This window comes from Rhododendron vialii, chromosome 4a (assembly GCF_030253575.1).
Source record: "Rhododendron vialii isolate Sample 1 chromosome 4a, ASM3025357v1".
Lineage (NCBI taxonomy): Eukaryota > Viridiplantae > Streptophyta > Magnoliopsida > Ericales > Ericaceae > Rhododendron > Rhododendron vialii.
The window spans coordinates 2,648,260-2,671,384 of NC_080560.1; the positions used below are offsets into that span (position 1 = coordinate 2,648,260).

The 23,125-nt window shown below is 38.6% G+C and overlaps 1 protein-coding gene and 1 pseudogene across 2 annotated transcripts; one reads left to right on the forward strand and one right to left on the reverse strand.

Annotated features, from left to right (window-relative positions):
- Positions 1–6,892: 6,892 nt before the first annotated feature.
- Positions 6,893–16,422, forward strand: LOC131322631 (uncharacterized; annotated as a pseudogene).
- LOC131323148 (calcium-binding protein KRP1-like) lies at positions 14,721–19,157 on the reverse strand. Of its 2 annotated transcripts, none has more exons than XR_009199090.1 (3): positions 18,706–19,157; positions 17,537–17,684; positions 14,721–15,045 (listed from the first exon to the last, which is right to left on the reverse strand). XR_009199090.1 is itself a non-coding variant. In XM_058354813.1 (3 exons), exons 1-2 carry the CDS (start codon positions 18,978–18,980, stop codon positions 17,597–17,599), a joined length of 363 nt encoding a protein of 120 aa, XP_058210796.1. In that variant the 5' UTR covers positions 18,981–19,157; the 3' UTR covers positions 14,721–15,045; positions 17,579–17,596. The 2 variants fall into 2 exon arrangements, 1 of the variants encoding a protein (XP_058210796.1); XM_058354813.1 differs by having other exon boundaries at positions 17,579–17,684.
- Between the last annotated feature and the right edge of the window lie 3,968 nt (positions 19,158–23,125).

Sequence of the window (23,125 nt, forward strand, 5' to 3'; positions counted from 1 at the left end):
GAAAGCAACTGGAAATTTCATCTGCTTTGAAGCATGTGCTGTACATTAAGAATATTGTCCTCATTATAGCATATAGATTTTTAACAATTGTTAACTAACTGAGCTAATTACAATCCGAAACTCTAGTAGCTTGATTTTTGATGCAATATTATTATGTTTATGAAGTCGAGTAGATGTATTGTTGGAGCTTGGTGTGAAACTTAAACAAGCTTAAAAAATATGTTCGAACTTGGATTGTTAGGTTGTTAGGTAGTAAGCTCATCTCAAGTGACTTTTAATGATCCAGACGGACACGAGTTGAGCTCGAGTTACGTGGTTGGTCCTGTATTGGGCTACTGGTGGCTTGATTTCAACAAGTGCGTCATTTGCAAGACTAATGCAGTGCAGATGATGCTAGTCTCTATCCTTTAATGCTTTACAGCTAGGAAATGAGTGGACTCTGTAACTGAAGTGTTAACAGGGAACAATGATTTGACAATAACATAGGATGACTTCACGTAACTGGAGTGTTATGGGGTCATCGACTTTTTTATTTTATTTTTTCCTTTATTTTTTTTTTGTTTCGGCGGTCAGGAGTGTCCAAGCCACCTTATGTGCACTTCAACTATTCTCTTTTCCAGTCCGATCGAAGGCAAGTCATCCACACCGAGACTAAGAGATTCACAAGAGATTTATCTCAGCGACCCGACCCCAAGAGATCAATGACGGAACCACATTGGGGCATATGGGGGCCATGGCCCCCGTGTGGTTCCGGGAAATTTTTTTTTTTTCCGAATTTTAATATTAATATTAGTTATTTTTTAGTTTCTTAAGAATATGTGGATATGTATTTTGTATTGGGTGTTGTTTACACAATTAAATACTTGAAGAATGTGTTTGTTTTAGGTCCCACAACCAAAATTTTCTCCCTGCACACGGTCTCCCATAAGTTTTTCCTTCAACTATTAATCTAATTTCTCTTTCTATCTCTCTGCTTATTACCAAAAAAAACTCCCGCTAACCTTAACCAAACAAACTATTAAATTCGCGAACCTTAAAATTTCAAAATCTTGTTGTTCACATTTCAGCCCCGGCGTTTACGAAATTCTGGTTCTGTCCCTGCAAGAGATTACCAAATTTCAAACTTAGAATGTCTGAATTTACAGCTCCCAGTTCCGCTTGAGCGGGGTTGGGTCAATGACCTTGAATGCCTGTCAAGAAATTAACCAATTTTATAAAGACGATAAGGACTTGTTCCAGCATGTGTCTCTGCATTGTTTGACTCGGCTTGAGTCGCTAGTCCTACATATAAACTTCGCAATCAACCATAAAGCTTGGAGAGGGCCGGCTTGGACCGGCATCCTGAAAAGTGAAAAACTAATAACTTCCCAATCAAGCATAAAACTTTTTGGGTTATCGCTGTAAAAAGTCTCGTCAACAAATCAATTGTAAACTAGTAGTACTAGGTAAAAAACTAGTAGTACTAGTGTTTTTTTTAACAAATTTTTTTTTATAATATTTGAAATTGTTACAAAGAATAAGGAACTAGGATTTAACAGTATCATATTCCGTCAATTCCTAAATCTAAAGAACAATTATATCCAAAAATCCGAGACCCAAACCTGAGTTTAGGCAAGAAACTATAGAAAATTAGAGGCCGATCCTCTTTTTTAGGTTCGTTTTGATCCCAACCCTATATATTATTTTCGAACCAGATAGGCTCGAATATGTTGAGTACTGACTTTTTTACCCCGTTCCAACGGAAAGCGATCTCCAAAAATCGAAAACTCCCTCTACTTCCCCGCTCTCTCTCTCTCTCTCTCTCTCTCTCTCTCTCTCTCTCTCTCTCTCTCTCTCTCTCTCTCTCTCTCTCTCTCTCTCTCTCTGTGTGTGTGTCTCTCACACCACCACCAATGGCCGTTCCCCCGTTTTGGTTTTCGGTTGCGTTTTTCGAGTAGCATAATTTATTGGACAACTCCAACTCCAATTGGTTATCGGTTATCGATTGGTCTCTCTCCCATCGGCTCTATTCTGCGTAGTGAAGGAGATGGCTCGAGCGAGCTACGGCCTCAGGTACTCGAAGAATTTCGCCGCCGAAGCCGACGTATAGTGAAGGAGATGGCTCGAGCGAGCTCCGGCCTTCGGTGCTCGGAGAGGTTCGCCGCCGCCGCCTCCTACGTCGGCTTCCGCGAATCTCCAAATCTGCAATGACATCACTTTGCTCCTCTACGCCTTCTACCAGCAGGTCACAGCTTTCTAAGTAATTCTCAGAGTTTGATGTTTGAATTCAATTCATGGAAGAACGTATGTAAGATCTGAAGTCGGTAAATGGCTAGAATTTTCGGTTCACTCGTATGTGGTGCTGTTTGACTATGTGTAACTTTGATCTGCTTGGGAAATCATAAAATAGTTGACCAGAAAATGGAAATACTCCAAAAAATAGGATTATTGTGCGGATTGATGATGGGCTCCGACCGATCAACGGCGGTGGTGATCAACTGACGCAGCGGTGGTGATCTATGTCGCTTAGAGAGAGGTTGTTGGCTGAACACAAAACTATTCTCATTTGCACTTCACAATTTGTTGGTAGATATTGAACATTCAGATATGTAAGTTGTAAATTAGAGAGGAGAAACAATTAGGTGTCGAATTAGAGGAGGCGAAACCTCATAAGCAAGACAAAAATAACTCAAATTTGAATATTTATAACTATATTTGATTTTGATTACTTTTTTTTGTTCAAATTTTGTTCGTGTGTGTATTCTCTATTAGAACTGTATATTTTTTATGAGAACTGTCTATGAGAATTGTGTTTTTTCTATGAGAACCGTGTATTTTCTATGAGAACTGTGTATTTTTTATGAGAACTGTGTATTTTAATGTGTGGTAAAACTATGTGAACTCTGTATTTTCTATGAGAATTGTGCCCAGTTCTCATAGACACAGTTTTCATAGACAATTCTCATAGCTAGTCTTATAGACAGTTCTCATAAAGACAATTCTCACAGACAGTTCTCATAAAAATAGTTCCCATGAAGGCATTTCTCATGGTGACAATTCTCATAAATACAGTTCTCATAGGGTCAATTCTCATAGAGTCAATTTTCAAAGAAACAATTTTCATAGAAACGGTTCTCATAGAAACAGTTCTCATAGCAAATGGTATTTTTTTAATCTTACATAATTTCATATACAATATAGATCTTGTTTAGTAAATATCGTCGAATAGGTTCTAAAAATGTAATTTTAAAAAAAATGAATACCTACAACAAAAAATAAAACTTCTTGAAATTTGAACAATGTTTTAATGGTGTACCAATGCATGGAATGGACACAAGTTATAAATTTGCATGGAATTATAAATTTTCATGGAATGGACACATATTAATCTTTCATTTTGGTTATAGCCATACATGGATTTTCATTAGTGTGTGGGCTAAATGTCAAAGAGTGCAAAACAAAAACCACAAAGAAAAGAAAAGAAAGAGCAAAACAAAAACACATGCAAATAGGACAAATTGTATAAAAAGACTAGGTGTCCTCACCACTGGAATGCATGAACAAGCGTATATAAGAGAGGTGAACATATGTGAAAGAGGGGCTAGGAAAGGAATAGGAATTTTTTTGAAAGAGGATAGGGGTGCTCGGTAAGAGTGGGAGTGGCCGAGTATTGGGCTATTAATTCGAGCTAGCTAGTTTGATGAGAGTGTGGTAACACCTTAATATCCTTGGGATTATATGGAATTCGATTTTGGGGTGTTACAAGTGAGGTTATGAGATGTGCGTATTATTCAATTCACATAACTTAGTTCTCATAGAGACAGTTTTTATAGATAATTTTCTATAAAAATTGTGTATTTTCTATGAAAACTGTCTATGAGAACTATGTATTTTCTATGAGAACTGTGTATTTTTCTATAAGAACTGTGTATTAGCCAATTTTCATAGATAGTTCTCATAGTAGTTCTCATAGACAGTTCTCATATAGATAGTTTTCATAGACAAGACAATTCTCATAGCCAATTCTCATAGTCAATTTTCTATGAGAACTGTCTATGAGAACTGATTATTTTCTATGCGAGTTGTGTATTTTCTATAAAAATTGTGTATTTTTCTATGAAAACTGTGTATTATCTATGAAAACTGCTTATGAGAACTGTGTATTTTCTATGGAAATTGTGTATTAGCCAGTTCTCATAGATAAGACAATTCTCATAGATACAGTTCTCATGATAAACAGTTCTCATAGACACTTCTCATAGAGACAGTTCTCATAATTAAATGATATTATCTACTTCAAATAACTTTTTTTTATCTTTACATAATTTCATATTCAATATGGATCTTGTTAGATAGATCTCGCTGAGTAGATTCTAAAAATGTAGTTTTTAAAAAAAATTAAATATCTACAATAAAAGATATTATAATTTGAAATTTGAAGAATGTATTACTTACATAGATAGATATGTATACACGTGTCTCTTTATTTGTAAGACGTAAAAGTCAGGAGGGAAAAAAAGAAGTAATCCTAAATGAATACAAGAAATTATTTAATGGTCTTGAGATATCTTGAAGTATTGTTCCAACCATTCGTCACATGCCACATATTAACTTGTTGCTCAAATAATAAAAAAGAAGTAAAAGTTTCTAACATCAACCAATCCTACATTAATGGTGCACCATATGACAATGCTCTATGAGCATTGGATAACTTTCTAATATTTAGATGCGCCGTGCGCATGCGCGTGAGGAAGTTTATTGGGGCATATTTGGAATAATGATCATTTCAGGACTATTTCGAGGACGCAAATAATTGTGCGGGGTTGATTTCAGTCCGAGCCCAATTTTTTGGGCCGGCCTCTAAATCCCCCAAGAAACTAAACAAGGAAACATTCTTTAGGATAAGCCCATACCTATCGGGCCAAGCCTAGAACACCCGTTGGCCTAAACCCAAAACCTAAAAGAAAACCCTCATCTACCGACAGCTCCCAAAACCCCAGCCCCTCCCAGACCGGCAGCCACACCATAGCCCCACCCCATTTAAGAAGAGTAGAAAATAGGGAGGACGGTGGAATAGAGATGCCCACACCACAACTCTATTCTACTGTTTCTCTCTTGACTTGACTTGGCTCCGAGTAGTTATTCAATACTTCCGGAGTATATGAATAGTATACTTCCTCTTCTAACATAACATGTGGATCCTACATGTATTCTATGTGTGGGCCCCACATATTATGCAAGAGGAGGGAGTATACTATTCATATACTCCGGGATTATTGAATAATTTTCGTTTCTGCAGTCCACTTACCATTTAAGGAGACAGCCCCATGCCATTTAAGAAGACAATGTCTTTTTTTAAAGGTAAATATAGGTGTGTTTTTTCAGGGAAATGTTTAAAAAAAAAAAAAAAAACCAATCCACAAAATAGCCTTTCCAAAGGAACCTAACTCGCGCAAAAAATTGCGTTTGGGGAAAAAAACAAAAGCCAATCCACAATTTATAGCAGTTTAGATTTATAAAAGAAGCATCTATAAGAGACAATTAATCCTCTCGAAAAAAAAAAACAAAAAAGAATAGCCAATCCACAATTTATAGCAGTTTAGATTATAAAAAAAAGAAGCATCTATAAGAGACAAAACAATTCATAAGAAGTAGGAAAAGAAAGTGACAGGTGTGCCATTGATGAAAGCAACGAAAAGTAGAAAATGAAAAGTCATTAATTGTTGGAGTACCTGAGAGTTAAAGAAGAATTCTGAGAAGTTGCAGGTAAGGAAGGATATGAGGTTAAAAGGAAAACTTGGGTAGCAATTGGGGATGCTGGGCAAGTGCTGCACAGCTACGTGCTGTGTAGCGTGCTGCGCAGCTGCTGGTGCCGTCTTGCCGGCATCGACCCAATGATCGGAGACGTCCACTGCGTAGAGCTCGTCGAGTACTACAAGTGTACCAAAAATCAACCCGATCAAATATCGTTAAGTGCCTTATCGGAACACATATAATTCGAAAAGAATGGATTCAGTGGTTTTGATCCAGTGTTTCGTATCCATTAGGATTCATTTTTTTTCAAGTTATATGTGTTCCGATGAGGCACTTAACGATAATTAATCGGGTTGATTTTTAGTACACTTGTAGTACTCGACGAGCTCTACGCAGTGGACGTCTTCGATCATCGGGCCGATGCCGGCAAGGCGGCACAGACGGCCGCGGAGCACGCTGCACAGCACGTAGCTGTGCAGCACGCTCCCAGCATCCAGCAATTGGGGAGAAGAAGGGAGAAAGTTGTGCACGTAGTGGGGTATAACTGTTTGTAGGTGGTTTTTTTTTGCTTAAATGTCTAATATATTCTCACAATTAACGGTTTTATTTTGTGTGTTTTTTCTCTTAAGAGGGTATTTATAGAAAAGAAAAATACATAACAGGAAAGACACTAAAGTAATGCTCCCCCTTTATATATTAGAATAGATATTAGAATAGAAGTTAACCACCAAGTGTACGCCCCACGGCTTCTGATCAGCTCTTGGGACCATCCATTTGTCAAGAGGTCACTTTCATCGTCCTCTCCATACAATTTGGGCCGTCGGATTGGTTTAATAACTGCCGTCAGCTTTGAATAGTTGAAGATACAAGGAGGTAATGAATCCTTAAACTATTCAAAGGCCATTAGTTTCTGTGTCCCGCACATTTGTTCTCACTATGTTTGGTTGCCTGACGTGCCTTTTATGGATAAAACAGGTTGATTTAAAAGTTTAGAGACAATACAAACATTTTTGGAATACTTTAGGGATAAAAGTGAAACTAATCCTGAAAAAGTCAGTAATCAACAGTTGGACAACTTGGACTTGGGTCATCGCTGTAGAAAAGTCTAATCTTCAAACAGTTGGACAATTGGGGGCTCCTTTCGATCCATTAGTCTCTATGTATGATGAAATAGAGACATGAGCAGAAGCATTTTCAAAGACAAATGGAAGGATTTGTTATACTACCACTTTGCATATTGTCTCTTTTATTTTCCATCTTGATTACCTCCAATGGTGTAGATACCATAACTACAACAAAATCACTTACAGATGGTGAGACCATAGTTTCATCGGGTGGAATCTTCGAACTGGGTTTTTTCAGCCCAGGAAATTCCACGAATCGGTACGTGGGAATATGGTACAGGGAATTATATTACAAGGAAATACCAAGAACGGCAGTGGTATGGGTTGCCAACAGAGAAACACCGCTCTTTGACACATCAGGTCTGCTAAAACTCACAAGCCGGGGAATTCTACTCCTTGTAAATGGAACTAATGACACCATATGGTCTACTAACACTTCGAGATCAGCACAGGATCCGGTTGCACAACTTTTTGATTTGGGTAATATGGTTGTGAGAAACGCAGATGATGAAGTAAGAGCAGTGAATTTGTTATGGCAGAGTTTTGATTATCCGGGGAACACACTTTTACAGGGAATGAAGCTTGGGAAGAACTTCTTAACTGGTCAAGAATGGTACATCTCTTCGTGGAAGAGCAATGATGATCCAGGTGAAGGTGCATTTACATTCGTGCTTGATACGCATGGATACCCACAAATGTTTCTGAGGAAGGGTACTGCTGACTACTTGTATGGGTCTGGACCATGGAATTGTCTCCGCTTTAGCGGGATTTCAGACTCAAACCTGATTTTCAGATTCAACTATGATTTAAGACTCAATTATGATCTCAATACGGAGGAGGTTTACTACACTTTCAATATCCCCAACGTCTCGGTTGCTACGAGGACCCTGTTGAGTAGTGAAGGATATGTGGGGCAATGGACATGGGTTGATCAAACCCGCGGTTGGATTGGATCACTATGGCGAGAGCTCCAGAGGCTAGCTGTGACATGTACGCGTCCTGTGGCTCATATGGTATCTGCAACATTGGTAACACCCAAATGTGTGGGTGTTTGGATAAGTTTGTGCCGGTGAACCCAAGAGAGTGGGAACTTGGTGATTGGTCAAATGGGTGTGTTCGGAGGACGCCTTTGGGTTGCCACGAGGGTGGAGAAGATGGGTTTGTCAAGTATTCAAGGGTCAAATTGCCCGACACACAGAACTCATCATTCGACATAAGGATGAGCCTCGAAGAATGTTGGAGAACATGCTTGGGAAACTGCTCTTGTACCGCTTATGCAAATCTGGACATACGCGAGGCAGGAAGTGGTTGCTTGCTATGGTTTGGTGACCTGATTGATATTAAAGAATTCATCGAAGGAGACGGGCAAGACATCTATGTGAGGATGGCATCCTCTGAGTCAGGTATGACTGGTTGATCACATTCAACTTATAGACAATTTAAGTAGCTCTAATTGCACACGTAGCAGAAGAGAATTTTTCTGCCAACTCTTACTTATTGAATGCTTGGTTACTCTTAACTTATATTACATCGGACGTCCATCACACAGGTTAATCTATTACACAGGTTAATGTATTAAGTTCACAAGCAATACTCAAATATTGAAATGCAGGATATGTGAATACCACACCTAGAGATAGAAGCGTGAGGTGGAAATGGATCATCATAGCACTTGCAGTTTCCACGACCCTGCTGACTACAGCCTTCTTTTACAGTATTTGGAGGAGAAAGTTAAAAAAGAAAGGTATGGATACCGAATTCCAGTGTTGCAGTCTAAATCTAAAGCAATTCGACAAAATACATTTTACATGAAAATAGCTGGTGTTTACCATGGTGCAAGTTTACCTGCTTGTTGTAGGATTCAGAGTTTTGGCTTGTATAACATGTATGTTGATTGAGTCAGCTGGACAAGTTTACTTTGGCAAATATAAATCATAGCATTTGTTATTCTACATGTGTTTGTTATGCATCAATGATCCAAATCCGTATACACTTAATGTTGCAGGGAAGGACTTGTTGTCATTTGATCTTGGCAAAAGCATTGGAGCTGGAAACAACACACTAGCTGAAGCCAGTAAGAGTCAAAATAGTAGAAAGAAGGAAGTTGATTTACCATGGTTCAGTTTCTCTAGTGTATCTGCTGCTACTGATTGTTGGAATACTAGTATACTCATATACTAGTATATTGTGTTTAGTCCCACATTGCTTATTTACATTATGTAATGAACTATCTCCTTATATAAATAAATGATTATGTGTGAAGGCAAAAGTAACCTTACACACTTTTTCCTCTCCAAACAACATGGTATCAGAGCGGGTTCTCAATCCCAATCTTAAACCACCTTTGAAACCCTAAACCTACTATAGCAGCCACCATCGGCCGACTACGATAGCCACCCACTACCCACCAGCCACCATCAGCCCTCCGCTATCATCTTGACCCCAAAAAAAAAAAAAAAAAAACCCTAACACGACACTGTTCATCGCAGCACTGTTCACGCGACACTGTTCATCGGGTACTGTTCATTGCGGCATCTGTTAACGTCGATCTTGCCATTTTCGATCAGAACACCCTATACACTTTTTCTCATCCCGATAGCCACCGTTGGCCCTCTCCCCAGCCCCCGTCGGCCCCTGCCCGTCCCTCGGCAACCTCTCTTTCGTCATCACCGACCTCCGGCGCCTCTTCTAATTGCTGATCTCTGTCTCTTTATGCTTTTGTTGCTTGCTTCTGACACTTTGGTATGAGTTTGCCGTTGGTATTTTGTTCTGTTCTTATTTGTGGGCTTATTTGGCTGCCCTACTTTATGTCTGGCTATTTTGGACTTCCCGTTTCTTCTTGGTCTTGTTATTTTACTGCTCTTGTTTGCTGGTGATCGCGGTTTGTTGATGATTGTGGCTGCCTCTGTGTTATTGGCATAGTTTCTGGTTGGTATATTTGCAATGAGCTCTGGCTGCCTCTGCCTCTTCTAATTGCTGATCTCTAGTGTATCTGCTGCTACTGATAACTTCTCTGATGCAAATAAGGTTGGAGAGGGTGGTTTTGGACCTGTTTACAAGGTAAGATGTATCATCAGGTGATGGACACAAATGATCATTTCTTTAACTTAGCTTGTTACTTCGCAATAGTATCCTGCAGTTAATTTGCAAAGATCATAAAGAAACATAGCCCATTGATATATCAGGGAAAGTTACAAAGAGGACATTCAGTGGCTGTGAAAAGGCTTTCCACAAGATCTGGACAAGGATTGGAGGAATTTCAAAATGAGGCAATGCTCATAGCAAAACTTCAACACAAGAATCTTGTGAGACTACTGGGCTGCTGTATTGACAGAGATGAAAAAATTTTGATCTATGAGTACATGCCCAACAAAAGCTTGGATTTCTTCCTTTTCGGTGTGTACTACCAACATATCCCAAGATATTGAATTAGACATGATTGTGCTTGTTCTATGCTTACGAATTGTTCCATTTGTATTTTTCTGCATTTATGGAGATAGATCCGATCAAGCACGGGATACTACATTGGGGGTTGCGACTTAAAATTATCGTAGGAATTGCTCAAGGGCTTCTCTATCTTCATGAGTATTCAAGGTTACGAATTATCCATAGAGATTTGAAAGCTAGCAACATTCTCTTGGATAAAGACATGAACCCAAAAATATCCAATTTTGGGATGGCAAGAATTTTCGGAGGCAATGGATCACAAGCAACGAATCGAATTGTTGGCATTTAGTAAGTCAAACATAATCCACAACATCAAACACCTCCCTGCCTTTGCACCCAATCAGCTTATTTTTGCATAAATTTACCTGAGATGATTGGTTTCAAACTTAAATCCAGCGGCTACATGTCCCCGGAATACGCCTCAAGAGGTCTCTTCTCAGTCAAATCTGACGTTTTCAGCTTTGGAGTACTGTTGTTAGAGATTCTGAGTGGCAATAGGAACACAAGCTTCTATGACAGTCACTCTCTTAATCTTCTAGGATATGTGAGTTAATACAATCCCATTCCAATTCTCAAGTCCTTTTCCCTTTTGTACTTCTGTTGTATACTTTCTTATATGGAGATGTACTAATGATTAAAAATTGCATGTACAGGCGTGGGACTTGTGGAAGAGTGGCAGGGGACAGGATGTTGTAGATCCACTATTAGAAGATATATCTTCCACAAATACACTGCTGAGATACATAAATATAGGGCTGCTTTGCGTACAAGAAAGTGCAGCCGATAGGCCAACCATGTCTGATGTTGTATCAATGCTCAATAATGAAGCTTCCCTTCTCCCGTCTCCAAAGCAACCTGCATTTTCATTTAGTATGAGTGTCCTAGATAAATCTCCAGACAAACGCCCTGAAATTGGTTCAGAGAATGATGTGACAATGTCAATTTTCGAAGCGCGATAACGGGTCATAACTACAGCGAGGATTCATCATATTGTCAATGTTAGTTCTTAAGAGGAAGGTCGTAATACTGTTCTTATGCCCATGTCTACTTTCTTAACACATCTATATTGTCATATGTTCCACATGTCGACTCAATTAGCTTTTAATACAATCTTCTTGTCTTGGAAATCCACTGGAGATTCTGGTTTTCACGTAAAACTTCCCCTCCTAGGAACTAGTTTGTGCCATGTGGTAATTATTGTGGTGGTGTTTCTCATGTATAGTTGTTGTTCTTGGGGTTATGCTTGCCATTGTGGTTGAGGAACTGTCCCAGTGGTTGATGTTGTTGTGCGTCCAATGCCTCTTGACGGAAGAAGAAAAGAAAGGAACTCGAAATTTCATCTGCATTGAAGCATGAGCCGTATTACCACTATGAATATTGTCCCCATCATAGCATATAGAGTTGAGTTCAAGTCTGAAAGTCCCTGTACACAATGGCAGTACCCCCAGTCATGTTAATTCTTGGCTATGCCAGTGCCTGTAGACATCTTCATTCAAGATATTCGATGCACTCAAAAGAAATGAGACTCACCAAAGGCTTTAAGGAAACCAATCACGCACTAGACTATGCCGATCATACATACGCTGCGTTCAAAAGTCATTTAGTTGCCGCTTTCCTTAGCGATAAGCATCTCAACCACAACTGAACAGTTGATTTTGCCAGACAGTCTATTTTTGAGAGAAAACCTCTAGTGGACTTGACTGCAACATTATCAATAGTTTAGGGATAAAACAGGTTGATTTAAAAGTTTAGAGACAATATAAACATTTTTGGAATACTTTAGGGATAAAAGTGAAAATAACCCTCGGAAAGTCAGTAATCAACAAAGCACTTTTTGGGTCATCGCTGTAGAAAAGTATAGTCAACAAACCAATTGTCAACGCTGAATCTAATCTTCAAACAGTTGGACAACTTGGACTTGGGGGCATTTGTCTATGTATGGAATAGAGACATGAGCAGAAGCATTTTCAAAGACATAAATGGAAAGATTTGTTATACTGCTGCCTCGGTCCATCCCTAAAAAAGTACCACTGACCAGTGCTTTCACGGCCTTGAAAGCTGCTAAATTTTCCCTGATATATGCAACACAAATCTAATAGTCACCAAAGGATTAGTCATAGCGTAAGTGATGCAACTCTCATTTGGGTTAGAAACATAGATGACATTCTACATACTATAGCGTGCAGCCATTTCAGGAATCAGAGCAAAAATTTGTGGGAGCAAGGATTGATTGCAGGACGTAGATCCAGAATTGAGAGCGGGAGTGGAGGGTCCTACTGGAGGATTATGTGACCTAGATTATAAGCATCTCAACCACAACTGAACGGCTGATCTTGCCGGACAGTCTATTTTTTGCGAGAAAACGTCTAGTGGACTTGATTGCAACATTCTCAATAGTTTATGGATAAAACAGGTTGATTTAAAAGTTTAGAGACAATACAAACATTTTTGGAATACTTTAGGGATAAAAGTGAAACTAATCCTCAAAAAGTCAGTAATCAACAGTTGGACAACTTGGACTTGGGTCATCGCTGTAGAAAAGTCTAATCTTCAAACAGTTGGACAACTTGGACTTGGGGGCTCCTTTCGATCCATTAGTCTCTATGTATGATGAAATAGAGACATGAGCAGAAGCATTTTCAAAGACAAATGGAAGGATTTGTTATACTACCACTTTGCATATTGTCTCTTTTATTTTCCATCTTGATTACCTCCAATGGTGTAGACACCATAACTACAACAAAATCACTTACAGATGGTGAGACCATAGTTTCATCGGGTGGAATCTTCGAACTGGGTTTTTTCAGCCCAGGAAATTCCACGAATCGGTACGTGGGAATATGGTACAGGGCATTATATTACAAGGAAATACCAAGAACGGCAGTGGTATGGGTTGCCAACAGAGAAACACCACTCTTCGACACATCAGGTGTGCTAAAGCTCACGAGTCGAGGAATCCTAGTCCTTGTGAACGGCACTAATGGCACCATATGGTCTACAAATGCTTCGAGATCAGCACAGGATCCAGTTGCGCAGCTTTTCGATAGCGGTAACATGGTTGTGAGAAACAAAGATGATGAACTAAGAACATGGAATACGTTATGGCAGAGTTTTGATTATCCGGGGAACACGCTTTTACAGGGAATGAAGCTTGGGAAGAACTTCTTAACTGGTCAAGAATGGTACATCTCTTCGTGGAAGAGCGATGATGATCCAGGTGAAGGTGCATTTACATTCGTGCTTGATACGCATGGATACCCACAAATGTTTCTGAGGAAGGGTACTGCTGACTACTTGTATGGGTCTGGACCATGGAATGGTCTCCGCTTTAGCGGGATTTCAGACTCAAACATGATTTTCAGATTCAACTATGATTTAAGACTCAATTATGATCTCAATACGGAGGAGGTTTACTACACTTTCAATATCCCCAACATCTCGGTTGCTACGAGGACCCTGTTGAGTAGTGAAGGATATGTGGGGCAATGGACATGGGTTGATCAAACCCGCGGTTGGATCACTATGGCGAGAGCTCCAGAGGCTAGCTGTGACATGTACGCGTCCTGTGGCTCATATGGTATCTGCAACATTGGTAACACCCAAATGTGTAGGTGTTTGGATAAGTTTGTGCCAGTGAACCCAAGAGAGTGGGAACTTGGTGATTGGTCAAATGGGTGTTTTCGGAGGACACCTTTGGGTTGCCACGAGGGTGGAGAAGATGGGTTTGTCAAGTATTCAAGGGTCAAATTGCCCGACACACGGAACTCATCATTCGACATAAGGATGAGCCTTGAAGAATGTCAGAAAATGTGCTTGGGAAACTGCTCTTGTATGGCTTACGCAAATCTGGACATACGCGAGGCAGGAAGTGGTTGCTTGCTATGGTTTGGTGAACTGATTGATATTAAAGAATTCATCGAAGGAGGCGGGCAAGACATCTATGTGAGGATGGCATCCTCTGAGTCAGGTACGACTGGTCATATCCAATTCAACTTATAGACAATTTAAGTAGCTCTAATTGCACACATAGCGGAAGAGAATTTTTCTGCCAACTCTTACTTATTGAATGCTTGGTTACTCTAACTTATATTACATCGGACATCCATCACACTGGTTAATCAATTAAGTTCACAAGCAGTACTCAAATATTGAAATGCAGGATATGTGAATACCACACCTAGAGATAGAAGCGTGAGGTGGAAATGGATCATCACAGCACTTGCAGTTTCCATGACCCTGCTGACTACAGCCTTCTTTTACTGTATTTGGAGGAGAAAGTTAAAAAAGAAAGGTATGGATACTGAATTCCAGTCTTGCAATCTAAATCTAAAGCAATTCGACAAAATACATTTTACATGAAAATAGCTGGTGTTTACCATGGTGCAAGTTTACCTGTTTGTTGTAGGATTCAGAGTTTTGGCTTGTAAAACATGTATGTTGATTGAGCCTGCTAGACAAGTTTACTTTGGCAAATATAAATCATTGCATTTGTTATTCTACATGTGTTTGTTATGCATCAATGATCCAAATCCGTATACACTTAATGTTGCAGGGAAGGACTTGTTGTCGTTTGATCTTGGCACAAGCATTGGAGCTGGAAACAACACACTAAATGAAGCCAGTCAGAGTCAAAAGAATAGAAAGAAGGAAGTTGATTTACCATGGTTCAGTTTCACTAGTGTATCTGCTGCTACTGATAACTTCTCTGATGCTAATAAGATCGGAGAGGGTGGTTTTGGACCTGTTTACAAGGTAAGATTTATCAGCAGGAGTTGAACCCCGATGATCATTTCTTTAACTTAGCTTGTTACTTCACAATAGTATATGCAGTTAGTTTTGCATACATCACAAAATAGGCCTTTGATATAACAGGGAAAGTTACAAAGAGGACATAAGGTAGCTGTGAAAAGGCTTTCTTGGAAATCTGGACAAGGATTGGAGGAATTTCAAAATGAGGCAATGCTCATAGCAAAACTTCAACACAAGAATCTTGTGAGACTACTGGGCTGCTGTATTGACAGAGCGGAAAAAATTTTGATCTATGAGTACATGCCCAACAAAAGCTTGGATTTCTTCCTTTTCGGTCTGTACGTCCCATATATCCCAAGAGATTGACTTATACATGATTGTGCTAGTTGTATGCTTATGAATAGTTCAAAACTTGATCTGGGTAGATGGTTCCATTAATAAATTTCTGCGTAAACTGAGACAGATCCAATCAAGCACGGGATACTAAATTGGGAGTTCCGCCTTAAAATTATCGATGGAATTGCTCAAGGGCTTCTCTATCTTCATGATTATTCAAGGTTACGAATTATCCACCGGGATTTAAAAGCTAGCAACATTCTCTTGGATAAGGACATGAACCCAAAAATATCCGATTTTGGGATGGCGAGAATATTCGGTGGCAACGGATCACAAGCAACAAAGAGAATCGTTGGCACTTAGTAAGTCAGACATAATCCATAACATCAAACACTTCCATTCCCTTGCCCCCAAACAGCTTATTTCTGCATAAATTTACCTTCAATGATTTGTTTTGTCCTTAAATTCAGCGGCTACATGTCACCAGAATATGCCTTCAAAGGTCTATTCTCAGTCAAATCTGATGTCTTCAGTTTTGGAGTATTATTGTTAGAGATTCTACGCGGCAAAAGGAACACAGCCTTCCATGACAGTGACTCCCTTAACCTTCTAGGATATGTAAGCTAACACAATCCCAGTCCAATTCTTAAAGTTCTTTTCCATTTTTACCGCTTTGTTTACTTTCTTTGTTATTGAGATGTGCTAATGAATTAAATTACTTAAACAGGCATGGGACTTGTGGAAGAACGGCAGGGGACTGGATTTAAAAGATCCAATGTTAGAAGATATATCTTCCACTAATATGCTGCTGAGATACATAAACATAGGGTTGCTTTGCGTTCAAGAAAGTGCAGCAGATAGACCTACCATGTCTATTGTTGTATCAATGCTCAGCAATGAACTTTTCCTTCTACCCTCTCCAAAACAACCAGCATTTTCAATCAATAGGAGTGTCCTAGATTCGACTTCACACAAACGCTCCGAAATTTGTTCAGAGAATGATGCGACAATGTCAATTTTGGCAGCACGATAACAGCTCATAAATACAGCGAGGATTCTTCGTATTGTCAATGTTAGTTCTTAAGAGGAAGGTCCTACATTTTCAATCAGTAGGAGTGTCCTAGATCAAACTTCACACAAACACCCGGAAATTTGTTCTGCGACAATCTGAATTTTGGAAGCACGATATAGTTCATACTTCTGTAAGGATTCATTGTACTGTCAATGTTAGTTCTTAATAGAAAGGTCGTAATACTGTTCTTAAGCTCGCGGTTCTTTCTTTTCCACATCTATATTTGTATTTGATTACATGTTTTCGATTCATTGAGCTTTTAAAATAGTCTTCTTGTCCTTGGAAATCAACTAGAGATTCTGGTTTTCACGAAAAGTTTCCCCCAAAGTAACTATTTTTTGTCATGTGGTAAATTATGGTGGTATTTCTGTGATATGGTTGTGGTTCTTGGGGTAAGTGCTTGCCATTGTGGTTGAGGAACTGTTTTGGCGGTTGGTGTGGTTGTGAGTGGGAGTGCAGTGCTTCAGAGCAGAAAAATAAAAGAAAGCAAACGGAAAATTCATATCCGTTGAAGCATGAGCTATCTTAGTATTATGAATATTGACCTCATTATCGGATATAGACTTTTGTTCAAATCTGCAAGGCCCTATACACAGCAGCAGAGCCAGTTAAGGCTCAGTGGCGGGTGCCCCCACAAGGTAAATTTCTGGCTATGCCACTCCCTATATATATCTTCATTCAAGTGACTCGATGACAGTCAAAAGAAATGATACTCAGTACAAAAGGCTTTTAGGACACCAATCACTCACACTAGACTGCTGATCAAACATACCCTGCATTCAAGCTTATTTATTTCTGCTTTCCTTAGTTTTTGATCCCCTTTCCCATACACACCAAAACTAATCTATTTCCGTGCACAATACTCTTAGGACACAACTCCCAACATACCCTTCTCAGAATGCGGATCCAACACAGATGTTAGGGACACAACTCTAGACAAGCGGCACACGCCCCTCTCTCAGGGGGTGAGATGCTACTATACACAAAAGTTCAGCTTTGTTCTCTTCAAAACATGAAAAAAGACATTAACTAGACATGATCCACGACAAATCCCAGCCATGCACTGAATTATAACCTTATTGGGAGCTAGATAGACGATCATCCAATTCCCGCTTACCTGGTAATCAATGGAGAATTACCAGCTTCCAACGCCGCGTACCAGGAAGTTCCATAGAAGGCTCCTCTGATGTTGGCATCTTGTAAGCCTGTTGATTGTTGAGATCCTGTGAACACCAAATGCAAGAGTTAATTTGCACTGCACAATGCCAAGTTAGTGATGTTCCTATGGGGCTCCCTACTCTTCATCAGCAAATGGCTTTTTGATCATGTATGCTTGGATGTTGAGTCCAACAATTCCCACGTTTCAATTTCCCCTATAAACATTAAATTCGGATCCCATTACTATACAGTACCTGGATTACTAGAAGATCCATTTTTTTAAAAACTACAAGACTTCCCAATTAACCATTATCTCTAGGAAACGATTTCTGAGTGGTGGAGTAAGTTATTATGGACTTGCCTAGCAATATATTAGCAATAACCAGTGGCGCTGACGTGTCCGAGCTTCCTAAAAAATCGTTCCGACAAGAATGCTGCTTGGACATTCTAAGACATGAAACCATCTCGCTCTTGTGAACACTGATCATAAGTGGCAAAAACCGCCAGCATGCTACGGAAACTCTGGTGGGTAATTGGGAAAAATGTATCTGAATTAGTGAACAGTAGTTGGTAGAATATAGGGAATATATCCAATAATTGTGAGATTGACAATGGTAAAAAGATATGCCATTGCAAATACTCAAGATACTAGTAGTATTTTGTACAAGGGCCTATAATCTTCACCAAATTGAATTTTCCTTTTTTTCTGTATGAGACGGTCAAGGGTGTTTGGGCTTGGGCATACAATCCAGGCCGGGACTAGAGAATTCACAAGAAATTACTTTCTCGAAGCCTGACCCCAAGAATCGAACTTGGTAAATGTTGTGGGCAGCACCAACCAACCGGACTAACGCCTAGGGCTATTTGAATTTTCACTTTGATGTCTATGTATGCTTTGAACATTTTGAACACGACAGCAAGGCAAAAATATCTGTATTTGTAAAAAAAAATGGCAAATTCCATTACAAGAAACCTAAAACAAAGAAGAAAAGGAAACCAATTCAAAACCAACTGGATTCTTTCAATTATTGGTGAAGTGCTTCCTCTAACAAAAACTGAGACTGCTCCATCAACTCAGGGCTCAACCTGAACATGAGCACACAAAACTCCATCTGATTGAGGGCCCCGTTGCCGTCGAAATCGCCTTCTCTCAACATACTTCTCAAATCGCCGTCCGTCAATTCCTGCAACCCCAAAATGGCCGCGTTTTTCTTGAGACTGTCGAAAGTGATGACCCCTTTATCACCGTCCATCAGTAACCGAAACCCATTACAGAGCTCTCCGATCAACGCGTCCCCACCCAATTTGTGGGCCATTATTGGCAAGAAATCTTCGAAAGAGGATTGGGTGTTTGATGCCATTGGAGGAGATGGGGAGATTTGTAGAGAGAGAGAGAGAGAGAGAGGTGTGGGTGGATATAGAGATGGATATGGGGAGATATATAGAGATGGAAATTGGAAAGGTGGGTCTGGGGAGTTCGGAGAAGGAGGCCATGGGAATACAACTCAGGAACAGCTAAGGCTAAGGTCGGTTAAAGTCGGTTGATCTTGATCTTGATCCAGTCATCCAGGTCTAGCAACTGCCTCCCTCTTTCGGAGAAAGCCCCCCTCTCTCTCTCTCTCTCTCTCTCTCTCTCAGATAAAAAAAAGTAATAATCCTAACACCACACTCATTTAGAGCCTCTTCAATCTTGACCCATTTTAAGACTCAAATTTAAAAATAGAACAAAAATCTCTCTCCAATCTTTGACCCAAATCCTTCCCCATTTTGGGTTTTACCCATTTTTTTGCCCAAATCTGAAATAACTTTTGTCTTGACCTATTTCTCCAACGGCTAGTTAGAGAGGAAGAGAAAGAGAAAGATGTATAAATTTGAGTTTGATGATTGAAAATGTACCTATCCAAAATATATTTTCATCCAAAATTTAACTCAAATTTAAAAAAAAATATAAATGAAGACCGGAGATCGCTCTTAAACACCTATTCGCACCCACCGCACCCATTTACACCCAGAAAAAGAGCCCCTCTTCTCGCACCCCTGACACCCCCGGCCCCACCACCTTTCCCCCCTTCCCCTCCTGCCCCTCCTTTCTCGGTTTTTCTTTTTCTTTTTACTTTGACTATTTTTTTGTTTGTTTTACTTTTAAAAGTAAATAATTACTGTTTTATTTTTTATTTTTACTTTTACTAGTTTTTTATATACTTTTAAAAGAGTTTACAAAACCGGAGTGGAAAATGAGGGAGGAGCCGTGACAGAGGAAGGGAGAGAGAGATATATGATGGAAAGATAGTTATGTTGGAGGGATAAGCAGGGAGATGGAAATGATGGGAAGAAGATGGTGATTTTGGAAGAATAATACTGAATATATAAGGATAAGGGGTGATGGATGAATGATTATAATTAAAGATAAGAAGATAACAAAAAAATCAGAATGTGTGGTTGTAATTGAAAATAAAAAGAAAATCTAAATGAGTGGTTATAATTGAAGATAAAAGGAAATTTGAATAAGTGGTTAGAAATAAAATAGATAAAAGATATAAATAAATACAAAATTAATAAATTCAATAACATAAAAGAATTATAAAATTTAAAAATAAAAAGAAATTTACTCACGTATATAATATTAAATAATTTAAAAATACATATAAAGAGTTAAAAAAATAAGTGTTCCAATTTTTAATTCGTTTGAACCGGTGCGATCTTATTTTTCTTATCATTTCATCTTAAATGGTCGTAATGAACTTTTGACTCTAAGGCTTTTCATTGAGCACCCTAAGAGAGACCTGAAATTAAATAAGGAACCTTAGGGTGCATGTTGAAAGGCTTTCGAGTCAAAAATTCACTATGAATATTGAAGATAAAATGATAAAAAAAAAAACAAGATCTTTGCACCGATTCAACAGGATTGAAAATCGGAACACTTAAATAATATTAAATAAATAAAAGTGAAAAAAGATAAAAGTTATTAAGTAAATAAATGAGAAATAAAAGAAAATGGGTTGAATTATTTTGCGAGGGTATTTTTGTCATAGGGGGTGGGGTCGGGGGCGTGTGTCGGGGGCGCGCAAAGAGAAATGAGGAGAAAAGTAGAGGCCATGGGAATACAACTCGAGGAATGCTAGGTACCCCGAAAGAATACCCAAAAATTATCCCGAATTTGAAAATCGATGGTTCAGATTGACTTTAAGTGAATCTGCACCATCGATTTTCAAATTCAAGATAATTTATGGGTACTCTTTCGGGGTACATAGCATTTTCCATACAACTCAGGAACAGCTAAGGCTAAGGTCGGTTAAAGTCGGTTGATCTTGATCCAGGTCTAGCAACTGCCTCCCTCTTTTGGAGAAAGCCCTCTCTCTCTCTCTCTCTCTCTCTCTCTCTCTCTCTCTCTCTCTCTCTCTCTCTCTCGCTCTCGGATAAAAAAATCCCCTGCAGGCTACACAACCCACACCATTCATCAAACTTACATAGAGAGATGTGCGCGGATCGGTTCCGACGGGTTACGGAATAAATTCTCAAACGAAGCCCGTTCCAGTTTCTTTAAAAATGAACTTTTAAAAAAAGAAGGTCAAAATTTTAAGCTCAAAAATTATGTATTTATGCAAATAATTTTTCTACCAATATGGATCTTGTTTGATAAATCTCATTGAGATCTTTTAAACGGTGCAAAAAAAATTAAAAAATTATTTTTTATTTTCATTATATTTGAACTTAAAATAACCTCTCTCTTTTTTAAAAGAAAGCGGAACATAGCTCTAATCCTCTCCCCTTCTAAACGAAGAGACAGTCGAAATCTGATGTCATATTCTATAGGATTCTTGAGTAGCTATAATTTGAGGTTAAGTTTTTAAGTCACATGACTAGCCTTTAGGTTAAGCAAATCAGATGATTGGGTTGTTACATCTTAACTGTCCACTGCAATGAATGGTGGAATCTGTTCAGAAACGCTTTTCTGAAAGAACTATAAATCTTTTGCACAAAGAATTTTTGAGCAGATCCGAACTATTGATTTTCCAATGTATGAATTACATTTGGATTGTTTCCTTCGTCCGAAACTTGACTGCAAAAGATCCGATCCCAATTCTCAATGATATTTGTCACCCTGTCTCGGAAAAATACTTGGATTATTAAAATAGCCATCGTATTACCTAGGGGTGAGTATGATCTAGATTGATTCGATTTTATAATAAACCAAGAATCAAACCAACCCATAAAAGGCATAGAACCAAACCAATTCAAACCATTAAAGTACGGTTTGGTTTGGGTTTTAAACCACAGTTTGTTTTGAATTAAGCTATCATTTTCAAAAACTAAAAAATAAAGTACTTAAAGTAATAAAAAATAAAGTACTTAAAGTTACGAAGATAAATTAAGGGAAATGATATTAGCACTCTAAAAATTGATGGAGACACTCCAAAAAACAAAGGAAAGTTACTTTGGAGTTATACTGATTTTGGAGTGTCTGCATCAATTTTTAGAGTACCAATATCACTTCCCTAAATAAAAAGAAAACTTATATTAAAATCAATTTCATTCAAATTATTAAAACACACTAACATCAATCAACTATAATTAAGAGTGGAATACCACAATCGCCTCAAGTATTGGTGGTGAATGAAGTATAGAAAACGGAGTAGAATTTAGAGAAATTTAGAAATTGGGCAATTTAAGTTGACTGATCTGGTGATCCCATGTGCTTTTTATATGATCTATATAATAAGATAGGACTGGGTTTGAATGCAAAAGACAACCAACGCTCAGATTTGTTCCCTCTATAAATCTAGACTGTTGGTTGTTCAAGGGTTATCATCATTGCATTTTGGTAATCGGCTAATAAAAAAAAAAAAAGAATCCCAGAGATTGATTCCCTGTGATTCAGGGTTTTAATTTTTTACCACATTTACCAAATATTGACATTTAAACTTCTATTGATTATCACATAAATTGAGAAATATATAGCAAGTATGTTTGGAAAGAATGAACCCCCAATCACGTAATGAATTGCAAGGAGGAAAAAATCATGGTTGTTAAGCGGCAATCACAATCACAATTACGGCTGCCAGTTACTAAAATTTTTTAATCCCCCCCCCCCCCCGCAAAGACACAGAGATGTCTACATCATTTCCACCGCTGTTAAGCAGTAAGCAAAAAAAGTTTCCGTAAAGGTAAAGGAAAGACGATATAATGTGTTCTTTTTTAATTGGCATGATACAATGTGTTAATATTAGTTTTCAATTCCAACTTCTAATTTAATGATGATTTTTTATTCCAACTTTTGATGCTGAACCATAAGGACCATTGCAGACATCATCGAGACACCGATAGTGAGGTAATCTTTTGTTCTTCTGCTTCAATAGTTTTTCCAGTTCTAATGCACGGAGCTAAATCCCCTTCTCTACAGTTTAAAAAAACAAAGACGTTACGAGAACGGAATTATAACCCTTCGCTATTCTATGAAGATTAAGGCTCCGTATGTGAACGGAATACCATTCTTGATGTTTTGATG